Consider the following 16402-nt stretch of genomic DNA (forward strand, 5'->3'; position numbering starts at 1 on the left):
AGGGGCTCAGTCTGTGCCTCCTGGAAAGCCAGCCTCCCCCATCTGGACATGCACAACCTTCTAGAAGCCCTTAGGTAGCATGAAAACATAATGTACAAAAGAGATATTAACACCCAGTATGTCAGGCACTGGGAAAAGCAGCAGAGAAGACCCCCTTCACAGAGATTACAGGCCTCAAAACAAAGTAATTTAGGTTGGGATGACTTAGGGAAGTAAGGGGGCTGGACGCTCATTTAAGCTGAGATCTAGCGCAGAAGTCCGGGGTCTGGAATCAGCTTGGCACGTGGGGGGAACAGGACAGAGGAGCTAAAGCAGCCAGTAAAGCAAGCAAAACAGAAGTTGGTCAGATGGGTTGGCAGGCACCAGATCACACAGAACTGGGCAAGGAGTTAATGTCTGTAAGATCATAAAGGTAAACGGCAAAGGCATCAATTTATGTTTCAAAAAAGGCCATCTTGGCTCCAAAGTGGAAAAGAAGGCAAGACCAGCAATAGTAGGGGACAGTGGTGGGTGCAGAGAGCAGAAGATATATTTGGGACATATTGGGAAGACAGAACTTGCTGCAGTGCTAGTCAGAGGTACTAGACTGTCAGTCTAGTACTGAGACAAAATGTTGAATCTAATAAAAAATCTGACTTGTATTTTGCATGTCTTTTGCTAAGTTTCGTTTTCCTGTGAATTCGTTTTTATGGACTGGGGGAAAAAACAAGTAATTGTGGTCATTCTGTCAGGTTGAGAAACAGAAAGCTCGACTGTGAGGGGCAGGGTGGGCACAGGGATGGTGTCTGGGTTTTGGCCTGAGCTTCTGGGTGGTGAGCCTCAGGAAAGGGGGTGAGGAGGGAAGAATGAGAACACTGCTATGCACCTGGGAGGGGCAGGCTGGGAGGCAGCTGGAGGAGGGGTTGCAAGATGGTAGAAGCACAGGGCTCAGTGAGTCTGAACTCTAAGGAAGGGACAGATTGGGGCATGGCATAGCTCCTGGAAGTCATCAGCCACAGATGGTGTTTAAAGCCAAAGGCACAAAGGAAATCATTTAGAAAATGGCAGAAGAAGAGAAATTCTTGCTCTAGCCTTCTGCTATTTCCTCTCACCTGCACCTTCAGCAGCCATGGTGACCGACTCCTGAGTGTCCTGGGGGGTATTAGGGAAGCTGGCCTTGGTGGAACAAACCTCCTCTGGGGGGCAAACAGGCCGTGGTGGCACCCCAGCCTGGCAGCACAGAACCTGCTCCTCTTCCCGGGTTGCTCCCAGGCCCCTATGGGGCCGGGGGGCCTCCAGGCCCAATGTCCCACCCCAGGGGCTGAGGCTGTGGGTCCCTTGGCAGTCTGAGGGCAGGCCCAGGTCACAGTCCATATCCTCTGGAATGATGGGGATGCGCTGGCTCAGGTCCCAGGCCCCCGCATAGCAGCTGGGCAGGGGCTCCTCCGTGAGCGTGTACTGTACACTCACTGAATAGTCCTCAGTGTAGCAGCCGCTGCCTTGGCGGCCACCATGGGCCACCTGCTTCTCTTCATAGAAGCAGCAAGGCAGGCCCTCATATTTCACCCCGTCTGTCCTGGGCAAATGGTCTGGATGAAAGCCATATAGGCCCTGGGTGTTTCCTAGCTGCGGCTCCCCACTTGTAGGGCCACAGCCCTCACAGAGGGGGGACCCCAGGTATAAGGCGCTGCTGCTGGCTGCCCCTACACTGGGCCCCAGTTTGGAAGGCTGGGGCTCACAGCAGCAGGCACACAACGGCCCCTCAGGGCCCCCCTTCCAGGTCCTCCTGAGGTCGGGGGCGGCCCCAGGAGAAGCCTCGAGCCCCACTTCTGAGGTAGAGCTATTGGGGCCCCTGGGCTCCAGGGAGGAGCTGCTGCTGTAGTTCATCTCCAGGCTGCAGGTGGACAGCTGGTCCCCTGAGGGAGAGGTAGGGCCCAGCCAAGGCTCTCCCCACCCAGCACCATGACCGGGTGTCACCGGAAGCTCCTCAGGTGGTGAAGAGCCCTCAAAGCACACAGCAGGCGCCCGGCCCAAGCTACCTGAGCCCCCCGCCTCACTGGTGCGACATGGGCTCCGGCTGCGGTAGATGAAGGGGTCATAGTCACTGCTAAGGGAGCTACGGAAGGTGGAACAGCTTCCATACACGCCCTGGTTGCTGACCTCAGTGCAGTCTACCACGGAGTCACTGGAGGAACAGTGGCACTGGCCAGAGCTGCTGCTGCTGCTGCTGTCACTGCCCGGGCAGTCAGCCAGGTAGCCGCTGCACACAGAGCGGTGGCCGTGGTAGCAGCTGAAGCTGGACGTGCTGCCGCTCTCCAGGTGGGAGGAGGGGCCCACAGGTACCACAGTGGGAAAGAGCAGGTTGCTGCCACCGCTCGGTGGGAAGGCACGGGACGGGCCCCTGGCGGTGAGACTGGGCAGGGGCTGCCCCTCCTGCTCTGGGTAGCTGAGGCCCTGGAAGTAGTAGTGTTGGTACATGGTCTCGTATTGGGAGAAGCAAGCTGCCTTGGAGAAGCTGCGGCCACTGAACTTGGGCCTGCGGAAAGGGTGAGCTGGGGAGTAGGCCCGGTGCTCCAGACTACAGCGGTGCGTGGCTAGTGTGTGGTCCAGGTGGAGGGGCGGGTAGCCACGGATATAGGCAGGGGTCTGTGGAGGATAGAGGCTCTGCTCCCTGTGCTGGTCCATGGTCAGCAGTGTGACAGGGTTTCCATGGGAATCCATGCTTGTCCTTGTAGGGTAGGTCGGGATGGCACTGGTCCTATGCACACGGCCGGGGTAATGTACCGGCAAGGTCACTCTCTGCTGCCGACCACGTGAGAGGTTGCTAGTCTCCACACACACGGCACTTGGGTTTCCCTTTTGTTCTGGGGAGAGGTGGAGGAAACAGAATAAGCACATTGTTATCAGGAGATGAAGAGATTTTTTAAAAAGGGCAAAGACCAAAGAAGCAGTGGGCCTGTTGACTATTCCTATGACTCTGTCCCAATCTAAGCTGCCATCAAATTCAGCTACACAGGCAGAAGCTGACCTGCCTCTCTGTGTGAAAGGGCCCAGCACCCACCTCCCTGCTGCTCTGTCTGGTACAGGCACTATTAGAACCTGCAGAAAGGAACAGGGAGGCAAGTCCATCCCTACCCCTGGCCAGTACCACAGTGATGTAGGTGCAACAGTGAGAGCCTGTCAGCACGTGCTTGACATCTCTTGTGGCCCTGGGAAAAAGCCCTGGCACTGCACACGGGCAACATTACTGTCATTGCTACTAAAGAGTTTGAGGGGCTCAGGCCTGGAGATAACAAACATCTTGCCCAAATTGAGCTTGGGGATTTTTAATGCCAGGCTCTCCTAAGGGTTGTGCAGCTAAGCTTCAAAACACAAGGCTACTGTGCAGCAAGTCCTGAGGGCCATGCTGCTTGCTCCCAGGCCTGTGGTGTGTGCCATACTCCACAGGTTCTTGGTAGGGACAGTGCACTCTGACTTGACTCTTCAGCAGAGACCGAGGCAGGATACAGTTACCTATGATGTTGTGCCGACAGTGAGGGCAGGTGTGGTGCTGCAGCAGCCACGGGTCCACGCACTTTCTGTGAAACCGGTGAGTACAAGGGATAACCCGAAGTTCCTGGGCAGGGAGAGAGGGGACACAGCCTGAAGGGCAGGCACGGGCGGTTCTGCCTTCGGCCCCACATATGTTTCTTCCTGTGGAGCCCAGTGTGGACTGAGGAGCCCTGCTTACCAGGCCAGTGCCCTTTCCTGCTCTCCTCCCCACCTCCAGCTACAGGTTGGCTCAATTCCCTGGAGGCAGGGCTGACAAATGAGTTCTAGAGAGAAGAAAACTGCCCATCAGACATCCCAACCACAAGGAAGATGAAAACTTCCTGCTAGCAAGGGTGAGAGGCCTGGGGTGTGGAGAGACAGCTGGGCACATCTCTGAGGGGGTGGCTGCCTCTAAGTACCACAAACAGGGATGAATAGAAAGGAAGATGCTGGGACTCACAATTGACAGGTGAGACAGCATGGCTCTCTTCTCCCTTCTTTTATGGGGACCCTGAACACTCACAACATGATACGTGGTTTACAACAAAAGTAGTCTATTTGGAAAGAATGTGATGGGGTTTTCTGGGACAGAACCACTTTTGGTTCCTGGTCCTAAGCACACTCTAAATTTGCTAATTTTAATTTGTTTTTCACTTTCTGACCTGTCCAATACAATGTTATTCAAAATAACATCTAACACTGCAACTGCCAAAAGGTCTACCTGCATTTTCCCATAGAACCTTTGTGAGCACCTGGAATGCTAGTCAGTCTCAGGCCCACACCATGCACGGGGACAGAAAATGATGTCACTTGCCCAAGATCACAAAGCTAGTATCCACCCAGGCCATGACTAGAACCCAGGCAGTCTGCACCCAGAGTGCATGCAAGGTTATGTTATTTTAAAGGCCCCTACAAAAATTAGTTTTCCTCCAAGAGTCTATACAGCAGTGGATCATTTTCAAAGGGGCATCAAATGTTCTCAGATCTCAAGTGATTTGTTCCCTCTTCCCCACGTGTGTGTAAGTCTGTATCTATCTATCTAGTGAGAGAGAGCAAATGTGACAAAATGCTAATAATGGGTGATTCAAGGTGACGGACACATATCATTCATGGTACTATAACTTTTCTGAAGGTTTGGAAGTTTCAAAATAAAAAAAAAAGTTTCATAAGAAAAAAAGAGGTTGGGCGGCACCTGTGGGTCAAGGAGTAGGGCGCCGGTCCCATATGCCAGAGGTGGCGGGTTCAAACCCAGCCCTGGCCAAAAAAAAAACGAAAAAAAAGAGGCCATCAAATCCTGTCTCTTTTTTTTTTTTTAGAGACAGTCTCATTTTATCGCCCTCGATAGAGTGCTGTGGCATCATAGCTCACAGCAACCTCTAACTCCTGGGCTTCAGTGATTCTCTTGTCTCAGACTCCAGAGTAGCTGGGATTACAGGCGACCACTACAATGCCTGGCTATTTTTTGTTATTGTTGTTGCAGTTTGGCGGAGGCCGGGTTTGAACCCGCCACCCTCGGTATATGGGGCCTGCGTCCTACCTACTGAGCCACAGGTGCTGCCCCAAATCCTGTCTCTTTTTAAGTAAAATCAAATCAAGCCTCAGATTTCAGAACAGTTCTAAAACAAAGTCAATGTGTGTGAATGTTCTCAACCAGGCATTCTCTGGCCTACAGTATATTTCTGATCAATTGCTAAAACCCCCTGGTCAGCTGGGTTCTCTGGAAAGTATCTCTGTATTGTGGCCGTCCTCTCGGGGGAAGTGGCTAGAATATCTAAGCCCATCCCCTAGAGAGAGACCTAAAAGGACACAGGGCCCTGTCCTTCTGGGTGACCTATTCACCTCATTCCCACCTAGCACAGGTCCTGCCTCTGCCATTACCTCTCCATCGATGTACTTCTCCAGGCAGATGGCACAGTCAGATGTAGAGCTGCTGCTGAGTGTGTCCAGGGCCCCACAGCTCCCCTCCCGGCGCCCCTTGCTCTTGGAGTTGAACTTCCTGGTTTCCATCTTCTCCAGAGCCTGCACAGCCAACCTGTTCATGGAATTCTGCACAGCAGAATGTGCTCTGTGTTAGGGTCTGCTACATGTCACAGTGGTAGCCACCCCAGGGCCATGGACTCAACGCACTGGGACAGGCCAGCATTTCTTATCATACCACAACAGAATTTTGAGAATCACTCAAAACTCAAGACTGCCACAGCACTTACATTCCAGAGCCCTGATGTTGTGGGTCCACAACATCAACCCATCATCCTAGGCTTTCCCAAGTGGCAGGATAGCAGAGGTCTTACCTTCAATTTGAAAGTTAGGTATGGGGTGTGGGGAGGGTGTCTCCTTCTATTACTTGACCCTGCCACTTCCTAATTCTGCTAGACCTCAAGTTATTAACCTGCTCTATGCCAGGGGTTCCTCCTCTTTCCACTGAAGGAAGTTGTAAGGACAAACAAGATGATGTGTATGGGTATGCAGCACCTGGCTAATAGGCTGTGCTGAGTAAATGCCAGCCATTTTTCTCCTCGCTGTGGCCACTCTGCCCTCATGAGCACTTAAGTGATTCTCTCAATAGACTGACTGAGGAACCCTGCTGGGACTCACAATTGACAGGTGGGACAGCATGGCCTGCCAAGAGCCACCATCTCTCTCCCAAGACATGACCCCGCCATACACTTGACACTCTGGAACTCTGCTTACCCTTTCACCACAGTTCACCCCCAAATCTTTTCCTCCTATAGCAGCTGTTCTCAACCTGTGGGTTGCAAACCCTTCGGGGGGTCGAACGACCCTTTCCCTTTTCACAGGGGTTGCCTAAGACTATGGGAAAACAGATATTTCCGATGGTGTTAGGAACCGAGACACTGCTCCTCATGTGTAGGGGTCACCACAACATGAGGAGCTGTATTATAGGGTCGTGGCATTAGGAAGGTTGAGAACCACTGTCCTATAGGTACACAAGATGTGGCTGCAGAAGTGGTGCAGAGGCTCCTCTGTTTGTCAAGAATCACCTGGAGAGCTTGGGAGCCTGGGTAGATCTGGGCTGAGGTCTGAGGTTCTTTCTGCATTTCTGCTCCCAGGTGATGTTGTTGCTGGACCACAGACCCTATCTGGGGGAAAGGCTCTAATGTGCTACGTAAACATTTCTTTCAAAAAACTGGCTGGAGACATCCTCAATGCTTAGCTTTTGTGGGGTTGGCTCTTTTAGAACAGAGAAGGCAGAGTGCTGAGTTTTGCTCTTGTTTGTCTCCATCTTTGGTGTTTTTAGGCCCCTGGGAATAGGCCATGGAGCTGAGGCTGGGAGATCCACTTTGGATACTCAAACAATAAGCTGATGAGAGCCCTGGTTTTCACCAGTGCTGGGCGTATGGGATCAATGCTTATGGGCTATACAGAGGTATTACCTGACTGCGTCGCTGCTTCAGTTTGATTTTGACAAGGAGGATGAGGCAGACCAAGGAGACCACCACGAAGAAAGCCAGGAAAATTCCCATGTCAAAATACTCAGTGGGTTGCTGGAAAAGAACACAGAACGGTGAATCACAGCCTTTCTTCAGCCTGGTCATTAGCACGTGGACTCTTGGATAAGAATGGAGTGATTGGGGTGAGCTTCAGTTTGCAAGAAACTCCTGAGGTTCTGCTCACATGTACATGGTGTGCTCCTAAAGACCAGGTAGTGCCTTCAGTGTGGCCAGGGAGTTGGGGGGCAGTGGGTTGCAGTGGTCTTGGCCAGGCCACTAATAGCCACGGGAACTCTGTTCACAAAGCCTGGCTTCCCACAAAATAGCGCAAAGTTTGCTGTAACCAGTAAGAAAGGCCCTTCCGAATAAACACAAATAATCACATTTATAGGACAAAAGAGTGAGTGTCATGTTTTGAGGGCATAGTGATTACTAACCATATAATTAATGGTTTACAACAATTCAGAAAATTGTATGCTGCTTCCACAAATATCAGCTTCCACTACAATGAGTCATATTTACCAAAGCACTTTTTTCCTTCACAAAGAAGCCAGCAAGTCAGATCTTCTGAAAACTCCCTCTAGCTTTAGTTCTTACCTTTTTCCTCATAGCACACTGCTTTGTAAGACCTTGCAGTCATCTCATCTAGGACATGCCTTTAGCCAGTAAGCTTTGCTAATTAGATGCTGTGTATGTTCGGTTACTTTGTGCACATGAAGGAATCGTCCCACATGTGAATATATGTGAGGAGAGAAAATGTACAGGGCACCTGCCCCAGGTTCTTAGACTCCTTTAGCCTGAGGAGAAGATACCCGTCAAGAGCTGGTGGCCAGCAGTCCCTCCAAACACTGCAGAGGAGCACAGATGCTATTCCTTAACCACAAAATTCTATCCCAATTGAAAGCTAATTTTTTCAGATTCAAATGTAAGTTAGGAAGTTTCAATAAGGTAATTTAGGCTGGGTGCGGTGCCTCACGCTTATAATCCTAGCACCCTGGGAGCCAAGGCTAGAGCTCAGGAGTTTGAGACCAGCCTGAGCAAGAGTGAGTCCTCTTCTCTAAAAACTGGATGGGTGTGTGGTGGATGCCTGTGGCAAGAGGACTGCTGGAGCCCAGGAGTTTGAGGTTGTGGCCAGCTACAACTCTGAGGTACTCTATCCTGGGCAACAGAGTGAGACTGTGTCTCTTTAAAAAAAAAAAAAAAAAGATGTAAAGGTCATTTACCCCATGGGGGGAAAAAAGTAGAAGTCTTTTCTCCAGTGTCAAGAGCCAGGCCTCCTCAGTTTGCCTTTCACAGGGAGATGGGATGGAAAGGATAAAAGGTCATCAGGAGAGAATGTCAGGTGGAAGAGACCAAAGACATCTTAGCAATAAACATCTGTTTCTGGGGCGGCGCCTGTGGCTCAGTGAGTAGGGCGCCGGCCCCATATGCCGAGGGTGGCGAGTTCAAACCCAGCCCCGGCCAAACTGCAACAAAAAAGTAGCCGGGCGTTGTGGCGGGCGTCTGTAGTCCCAGCTGCTCGGGAGGCTGAGGCAAGAGAATCACGTAAGCCCAAGAGCTGGAGGTTGCTGTGAGCCGTGTGACGCCACGGCACTCTACCCGAGGGCGGTACAGTGAGACTCTGTCTCTACAGAAAAAAAAACCCAAAAAAACAAAAACATCTGTTTCTGGTAGGATGTGTCAAATTCCCTAGAAAGGAACATGGGCGAAATTTCTCCCTGGCCTCCAGTCCTATATCTGATCTAAATCTGCAGGAATCCAGGGTAGGCCAGCATTTTAGACAGAAAGAAAAAAAAAAAAAAGGAAATAAACAAACAAACAAAAAACAAAACAGAAAAGAAAGCCAAAGTCCAAAGGAAACAAACAGGTAGCAGCAGGGAAGGCACTGGCCCCAGGCTAGCCCGCGCGGAGGCTCACTCGAAGAGGGCGGTGCTGGATCCTTGCTCGAGCCACTTTCTGCTTGTTGACAATGTTCATCAGCTTGATGGCATCTGCACCCTTCACATACACCACGGGCCTCTTGAGTGGGTCTTCTGAGGCCTGGTTTAGCTGAGAAAAGAGAAGGCCCCAGTTAAAAGACACACTTTTTTTTTTTTTTTTTTAATTCATTGAGGTTACAAGAAAGCAGGTTACACTATTAGGTAAAGACCCTCTTAAAAGACACACTTATTTTAAAAAGCATGAGAAAGAAAGGCTAGAAGGAAAGAACATTAAATACCCATGTGGAACTCCCTCAATTTTTTAAGCACTGTAGCCTTGGAGCTACTAGAAGGCAAGGCTGTGAAAGATGCTTGTTTTCAGATAGACAGGGCAGGCTGAAGTCCCATAGGGGTCTTTGAAAACAACCCCCAACCTCGTAATTCCCAAGCTCTTACCCCCTCTCAATATATCACCCTTGGGTACGATGTCCAAACTTGAATATCTTTCAATTTCAGCAGATAAGCGCCAAGGCCTCAAGATGAGAGGGACATGGCTGTAACAAGCCAAGCTAACTAAAAAGAGACTGCAGGAATTTACCTGGTCGATAGCTTCTGGGTTTTCAGACACATCAAAGATGACCGCAGTAGCTCCTCGCTGCACAGCTCGCTTTGCCTGGCAGAGTAAAAAAGAGCAGGTTGGCTCTCTGGTCTGCTTACCTTTCCAAAGCTAGCCTTGGAAATGAGGCCTGTAATCGAATGCAGAATCTGACTGTTACCAACTTATGTGACTTGGGGCATGTTACCTAAACTTTCCCAAGCCTTGACTTTCCCATCTCAATGAAAGGGAACAATGCCACTGACCTTGTATGGTCATCTTGAGAACCAGATGACTTAGAATAGGTGAAAATAAGTAACTAGGTACTCAGTAAACTCTTGTCTCTATCCAGCTTAAACATTAAAAGCAGGCGGCGCCTGTGGCTCAAGGAGTAGGGCGCTGGTCCCATATGCCAGAGGTGGCGGGTTCAAACCCAGCCCCGGCCAAAAACCAAAAAAAAAAAAACAAACAAAAACATTAAAAGCAAACTACAAACCAACAACCTGCCCAGTCAGTGCAGAGGTATTGGTTTCAGTATTTTCTGCTATGAACACAGAGCCACTGGCAACCAAAGCCTTTGCTCCATCTCAAGTGGCCCTTTCTTACTTCCCAATAGATTGACTATTTCTGAATGAATCTCAAAATAGTCACTTTTAATAAGTGACACAAGCTGAAGACCGTTGGAGACTCTGTCGGTGGGGGGAGCTATGAGAAATAATTATAGATGGGGTTTTGGAGCAGTTGGCTGCCAACCCTGGCTACACATCAAAAACCACTTGGGAAGTTTGTAAAGCAGATTTCCTGGCTCAAACCACAGAGACTGTTTCAGCAGGGCTGGAGGCAGGCCCAGGAAACTGAGTTCTGTAAGCTTTCTGAGGGATTCAGATGATTCAACCACTTGGGGAACTCTTGATCAGAGAAATGAGATTAGAATGTTTTAGGAACAAATGAGAAGTGACAGGGATTATTTTGGGGGTGGTGGTGAGAGAGGATTCTTTTCCATCCCAGTGAACTTTCTTTTTTTTTTCTTTTTAAGAGACAGAGTCTTACTTTGTTGCCCTCGGTAGCGTGCCATGGCATCACAGTTCACAGCAACCTCCAGCTCTTGGGCTTAGGTGATTCTCTTGCCTCAGCCTCCTGAGTAGCTGGGACTACAGGCGTCTGCCACAACGCCCGGCTATTTTTTTGTTGCAATTTGGCTGGGGCTGGGTTCGAACCCGTCACCCTTGGTATATGGAGCCGGTGCCCTACTCACTGAGCCACAGGCGCCACCCCAACCCAGTGAACTTTCTAATTTTGTGTCCAGCTAAGTGGACACAAAAGAGGGTAGAAGCTATGGAAGAATAAGATTTAAGCTATAATCTGGCTTTTAAGAGCCCTGAGTCTTGTTAGGGAAGTAAGAGACCTCTAATATGTGTTCATGTTTTTGGTTCACGAGGAACCAAAACCAAAACCCACCCTTCTATAAATGATGGCTAGTGCACAGAGATCAATAGAGTCACTACTGGCCAGAATGCTTGAGAAAGAATAGGAAAGAATTCCTTCCACAGGAATAATCACTCCATATTGACGTGGTGTAAAAAAAAACAAAACAAAAAACCAACAACAAAAAACATTGTCTAACGTGGCTAGACCAATAGTTCCATTGGCCCACTAGAGGGCAGTCTCACCCCACAACTTTTTGAACAAGCAGCACCAAAAACTGCTTCAGCGACATCTTCAGGTTCTTCAGCAGTTTATAAAGCTCTGGCACCCTGGCTGCTGTGCTGCAGAATCCTTCCTTGTCTTGCAGGAGATTCAGCGTATTTAAAGTCTCTGCTAATTGTCCACTACAACCTCATCACCAGAGTGCTGCAATTAGAAGTCAAGAGTAGATTCTGGGAGTGATTCTTGGCTCTGCCACTGGGGAAACTGAGGGCCAGTCACTGAATCTTTTAGCTGCAGCCTCAGTTGCCCCATCTGAGGTACCAGTGTATGGCCCGAAGGTTGGGGACTGCAGGTCTAGAGCAACTCAGAATGAACTGCAACAGCCCTGTCACCCGCCTTCAGCAAGAGGGCCACAGACAGCACATGTGAGAAAGTGTGGCTTTCTGTATGGTGGCTTTCTTCCTCTATAAAGCTCTCTAAGGGCATAGACTCCTCTGCCTGAGGCCCATGGCTTATAGACTCCAAAGTTGATAGTAAGTAGGTGCTTGTGTTTTCTGCTTAGGTGGTGTTCCAATCTTTTTCACAAATTCTTTTCCCAGACACAGAAGGGCCCCAGAGGAACAGCATTAAAAGTGAGTAAACAAACAGGCCCTCTAACTCCTTGATTTGGCTTTCATTCCACATCAAACAGCACCCACAGGGAATGTGCAATTCAGATGTGTTCTGGTCAGGAGCACGCGGTACCTCTAGCTTTGATGCTGGCACACCTGGAGAGGCTAACGGCTGCGCAATGAAGGCTGCAGGTCTGGGGTGGGAAATGCTTTCCCAGGCCACACATGCCTCAGGGAAGCCATTTAGCCATGCAGCCTCCTCCTGCATTCATGCTTCCCTGCTGCACAAGAATGAAAAGTCTCAAGGATCTGGAGGTTCTAGATGAGGCCTGACCCACTTGAGACAGAAAGATGTTTTTAACAAAATCTAGGAGGACTGACCAGTTTCCTGGCTTCTGCAGTGAAGAGGGTAGGTCAAGAACAAGGTGCTTAAGACCTTACAGCATGGCTTCAGACATGACTCAACCAGGCACAGGATCCAACGACAAATACTTGCTGGAGAAAATGCTAAATTCTCACAGTTGATTTACTTTTTTTTGTTGTTGTTGCAGTTTCTGGCCAGGGCTGGGTTTGAACCCACCACCTCTGGCATATGAGGCTGGTGCCCTACCCCTTTGAGCCACAGGCGCCGCCTACTTTTTTGTTTTTTAAGAGACAGTGTCTCACTTTGTCACCTTTGGTAGAGTGCTGTAGTGTCACAGCTCACAGCAACCTACAGCTCCTGGGCTCAGGCGATTCTCTTGCCTCAGCCTCCTGAGCAGCTGGGACGACAGGCGCCCACCAAACGCCCGGCTGTTTTTTTTTTTTGTTGTTGTTGTCGCAGTTTGGCCAGGGCTGGGCTGAAGCTAGGCCCGAACCCGCCGCCCTCGGTATATAGGGCCGGTGCCCCACCCACTGAGCCACAGGCACCTCCGAAGATTTGATCTTAAAACAAACAAACTCCCCCCCCACCAAATAACTAGACTGTAGTTGGGAGATTACCAGTCTTGTGACCATCAGAAACCCTATCTTTATTAAGCCACACACCTATCTTCCAAAACTCTCAAGATGAGGCCTTTTTAGTAAGTTGTTTTTTTTTTTTTTTTTGGTTGCAGTCTGGCAGGGGCTGGGTTTGAACCCGCCACCTTCGGTATATGGGGCCAGCGCCCTGCTCACTGAGCCACAGGCGCTGCCCCAAGATGAGGCCTTTTTAAAAATACTGATGGGAGGGCTGGGTGCCATGGCTCACGCCTGTAATCCTAGCACTCTGGGAGGCTGAGGTGAGTGGAATTGCTTGAGCTCAAAAGTTGGAGACCAGCCTGAACAAAAGCGAGACTCCCATTTCTCTAAAAATAACCGGGCATTATGGTGGATGCCTGTAGTCCTAGCTTCTTGGGAGGCTGAGGCAAGAGGTTGCTGTGGTGAGCTATGATGCCACAGCCCTCAGTAGAGGGTGACAAAGTGAGACTGTCTGAAAAATACAAATAAAACAAAGAAAAAAAACCAACAAAGAACCAATGGGAAAGATGCGGCCTGGTAGATATGGCTGAATAAAGTTCACTGCTGTTGGAGAAGACAGTTACTCCTAAATTGTGTACAGACCAAAATGGAAGGGCAAGAAGACAGACGGGTGACTAATCTTGCCAAGACCTCACAGAAACTGCCAAAGGTCTTGTCTTGCTGCCCTTACCATGCATGTCCTTCCCCTCATCTTTACCCACAGAAGTATCTTCACATCCTTCATCACCTTTTCCACTTCAAATCCTCACTCAGGCCAGGGCAGGTCGGCACCAGCCAGCAGGTGACCAGAAGTCCAGTGGCAGAATGCCGAATAAAAGGTTATCATGGTCCTTTATTTACCTTCCCAGGACCCCAAGGCCAGACCATGTTTATAGCCACTGAGACAAGTAGCAAAATGATAAACATGTACATACTTCTAAGTAAATTTTGCAAAGAACAACATTCCAGCCCTTAGAAGCCAGGGCTATCTACTGTGGTTGACACTTGTCACTTCTATAGTTATTCAATAAACATTTATTAATAGTGGAAAAGAGCCTGACTGGGACTATACTCTTGGGCTATTGCTGGTAAACAAAAGTGCTTCCTGCCCATGGATGTGGTTTTCCCACAAGGAAGTAAGGAAGTGCTTTTATCAGTAAGGATGAGTCTAGAAGGCAAATAGGGCATTCTGATGAGAAAGGCTACATCACTACCTCGTGGGCAGGAAAACTTAAAGCCTGGAGTCCACCACTTACCAGGAATTCCACCTAGGAGTGGATCTGGTATTCTTCCCAGGGTATGCAGTAACATCCAGAGTTGTTTGGGGGTTCAAACTCACCACAGTACCTACTCTGACAGCTTCTGGGCACAGAGTCTATTTTTCACCTGTTTACCTATTCCTTTGTTAAGCACTTGAATATGGTCTCCCCAGGGTCTAACCTTTATTTTGTAGGAAAACCACACACAATCTTAATAGGAAATAACCCAAAAGATGGCAAAAATCTCCTTTATACCAAATTCTTGAGCATAGAATAACCAAGGAGGTTGAACTGTTAGAGATAACATGAAGACATGCATCTCCAACCTCCTACAGGAAGTTCTAACACACGGGGGCTCCAAGGAGACTTGTTTTCTGCCTGTACTAATTACAAATTTGTATTGTGCTTTTTTTGGTATTATCATAAGCTTCCAACAGGTTGTTAAAATTTTTTTGTAAATATATTAAATAGCTGTGACATATTCCTTCCTATATTTTACTTACTTGTGTAGTTTTTGGTATTTGGACTATTTCCATGTTTATTACAATTAAATAATAATGTTGAATAATCTTGGCTTTCATTCACAATTTTCTTTTCTTTTCCTTTTCTTTTGAGACAGAGCCTCCAGCTATCGCCCTGGTAAAGTGCCATGGATGTCACAGCTCACAACAACCTCCAACTTCTGGGCTCAAGCGATTCTCCTGCCTCAGCCTCCCAAGTAGCTGAGACTACAGGCACCCGCCACAACGCCCGGCTATTTTTTTGGTTGCAGCCGGCATTGTTGTTTGGCAGGCCCGGGCTGGATTCGAACCCACCAGCTCAGGTGTAGGTGGCTGGCACCTTAGCCACTTGAACCACAGGCGCCAAGCCCATTCTCAATTTTCTTAGGACAGAGGACCAGTGCCAAAGAATATGAAGATTATTAAGAATCCGAGTACAACCCACATAGAATTTTAATGCCCCCCAACTCCTATTTATCTGTATTCATAACAAGAACGGCACAGATAATACAAGACAAATTTGTCAACAGATTTAACTTCTGGGTAAGACGGCCTGTGAGTGAGTACGCTGGGAGGGAGAAGGAAGTCAGTTTGAGAGTAACTATCTCTATGATGATTACCTCCAACATATAGAAAGATACTTCGGAGTGAACTATGAGTTGATCATGCCTACTGTGATTCTTCAAGATCAAGTTCATGCATAACTCCTTCCATAAACTTATGGTGCTTCTAACCCCTCTCACCTCTAATATGTTATGGCCATGACGTTCGTGTTTTTAAATGGCACATGAACTCTGTGGCCACCTTATATCTTTAGTATTTCTCTCCTCTGTTGCTTACCACTTTCTGTAACACATACGTGAGGATCAGATTTTGCTGAAAATATCATTTTTAATGTTTTTGCTACTGTAAGAGTAATGCATGCCTGATGTGAATATTTTTAAATAATCCATAAATTAAAGGCAAAAAATTCATCTGTTATTCCTCTATATCCCAGCTTTTTTTTTTTTTTTTTTTCTCGTAGAGACAGAGTCTCATTTTATGGCCCTCAGTAGAGTGCCATGGCATCACACAGCTCACAGCAACCTCCAACTCCCGGGCTTAAGCAATTCTCTTGCCTCAGCCTCCCGAGTAGCTGTGACTACAGGTGCCCGCCCCAAGGCCCAGCTATTTTTTTTGGTTGCAGTTCAGCCGGGGCCGTGTTTGAACCCGCCACCCTCGGTATATGGGGCCGGCGCCTTACGGACTGAGCCACAGGCGCCGCCCAATATATCCTAGCTTTTTAACACAACCGTGTGGTTACATGCAGGAATAAAATGCATATGTATTACACATGTACATAAAAATGTAGTTAAAAATAAATTGGGCACAATGGTATGTAATCTCAGATATTTGGGAGGCTGAGGTAGGAGGATTGCTCGGGGAGTTTGGGTCAGCCTGGGCAACACGGCAAGACCCCAAATATAAATAAAGAAATAAAAAAAATGTATAGTGTTTGTACTCCACTATCTTCCCCCTTAACTCAACAATATTATATGCACTGATGTGGACAAACGTTCATTCTTCTCACCAGCTACACATCATCATGTTGTTATACCAGAGCTTATTTAATGACTGTCTCCCTAACAAGCACATAGGGGATTTCTACATCTCTATTATTAACAGTGCTGTATTTATATACCCTTGTACTCACAATCTGGTGGCATTTACCCTTAAAATAGCTATGAGTGGTCCTGCTGAGTCAAAGGATATAGATGTCCTAGGCTGAAAGCCTTGTGGGGGTGCAATGCATACCCTTGGAAGCTAACAGGGACTTCTAGGAGCCAGGAGGTAGGGCTTACTGACCATGTTGGTATGCCCCACAAAGCTTAACGAAGCAGACTGCCTTTGGTATGGTCCATACTCAACAAATTAATGCAGTGGGCAAGGAT

The 16402-nt window shown here is 48.5% G+C and overlaps 1 protein-coding gene across 4 annotated transcripts in view; it reads right to left on the reverse strand.

The window, feature by feature from the left end:
* The window catches only part of ZNRF3 (zinc and ring finger 3), a 249219-nt gene that overhangs the window by 4304 nt on the left and 228513 nt on the right, over positions 1-16402 (reverse strand). For all 4 annotated transcript variants that reach the window (XM_053588498.1, XM_053588495.1, XM_053588499.1 and 1 more), the window contains exons 3-8: positions 9480-9554; positions 8880-9011; positions 6906-7016; positions 5389-5556; positions 3493-3595; positions 1092-2843 (exon numbers count right to left, since the gene is read on the reverse strand). In XM_053588498.1, coding sequence (XP_053444473.1) covers positions 1092-2843; positions 3493-3595; positions 5389-5556; positions 6906-7016; positions 8880-9011; positions 9480-9554 — 2341 coding nt within the window. The remainder of the gene's footprint in view (positions 1-1091; positions 2844-3492; positions 3596-5388; positions 5557-6905; positions 7017-8879; positions 9012-9479; positions 9555-16402) is intronic.

Source organism: Nycticebus coucang, chromosome 4, assembly GCF_027406575.1.
Source record: "Nycticebus coucang isolate mNycCou1 chromosome 4, mNycCou1.pri, whole genome shotgun sequence".
Taxonomy (NCBI): Eukaryota; Metazoa; Chordata; class Mammalia; order Primates; family Lorisidae; genus Nycticebus; species Nycticebus coucang.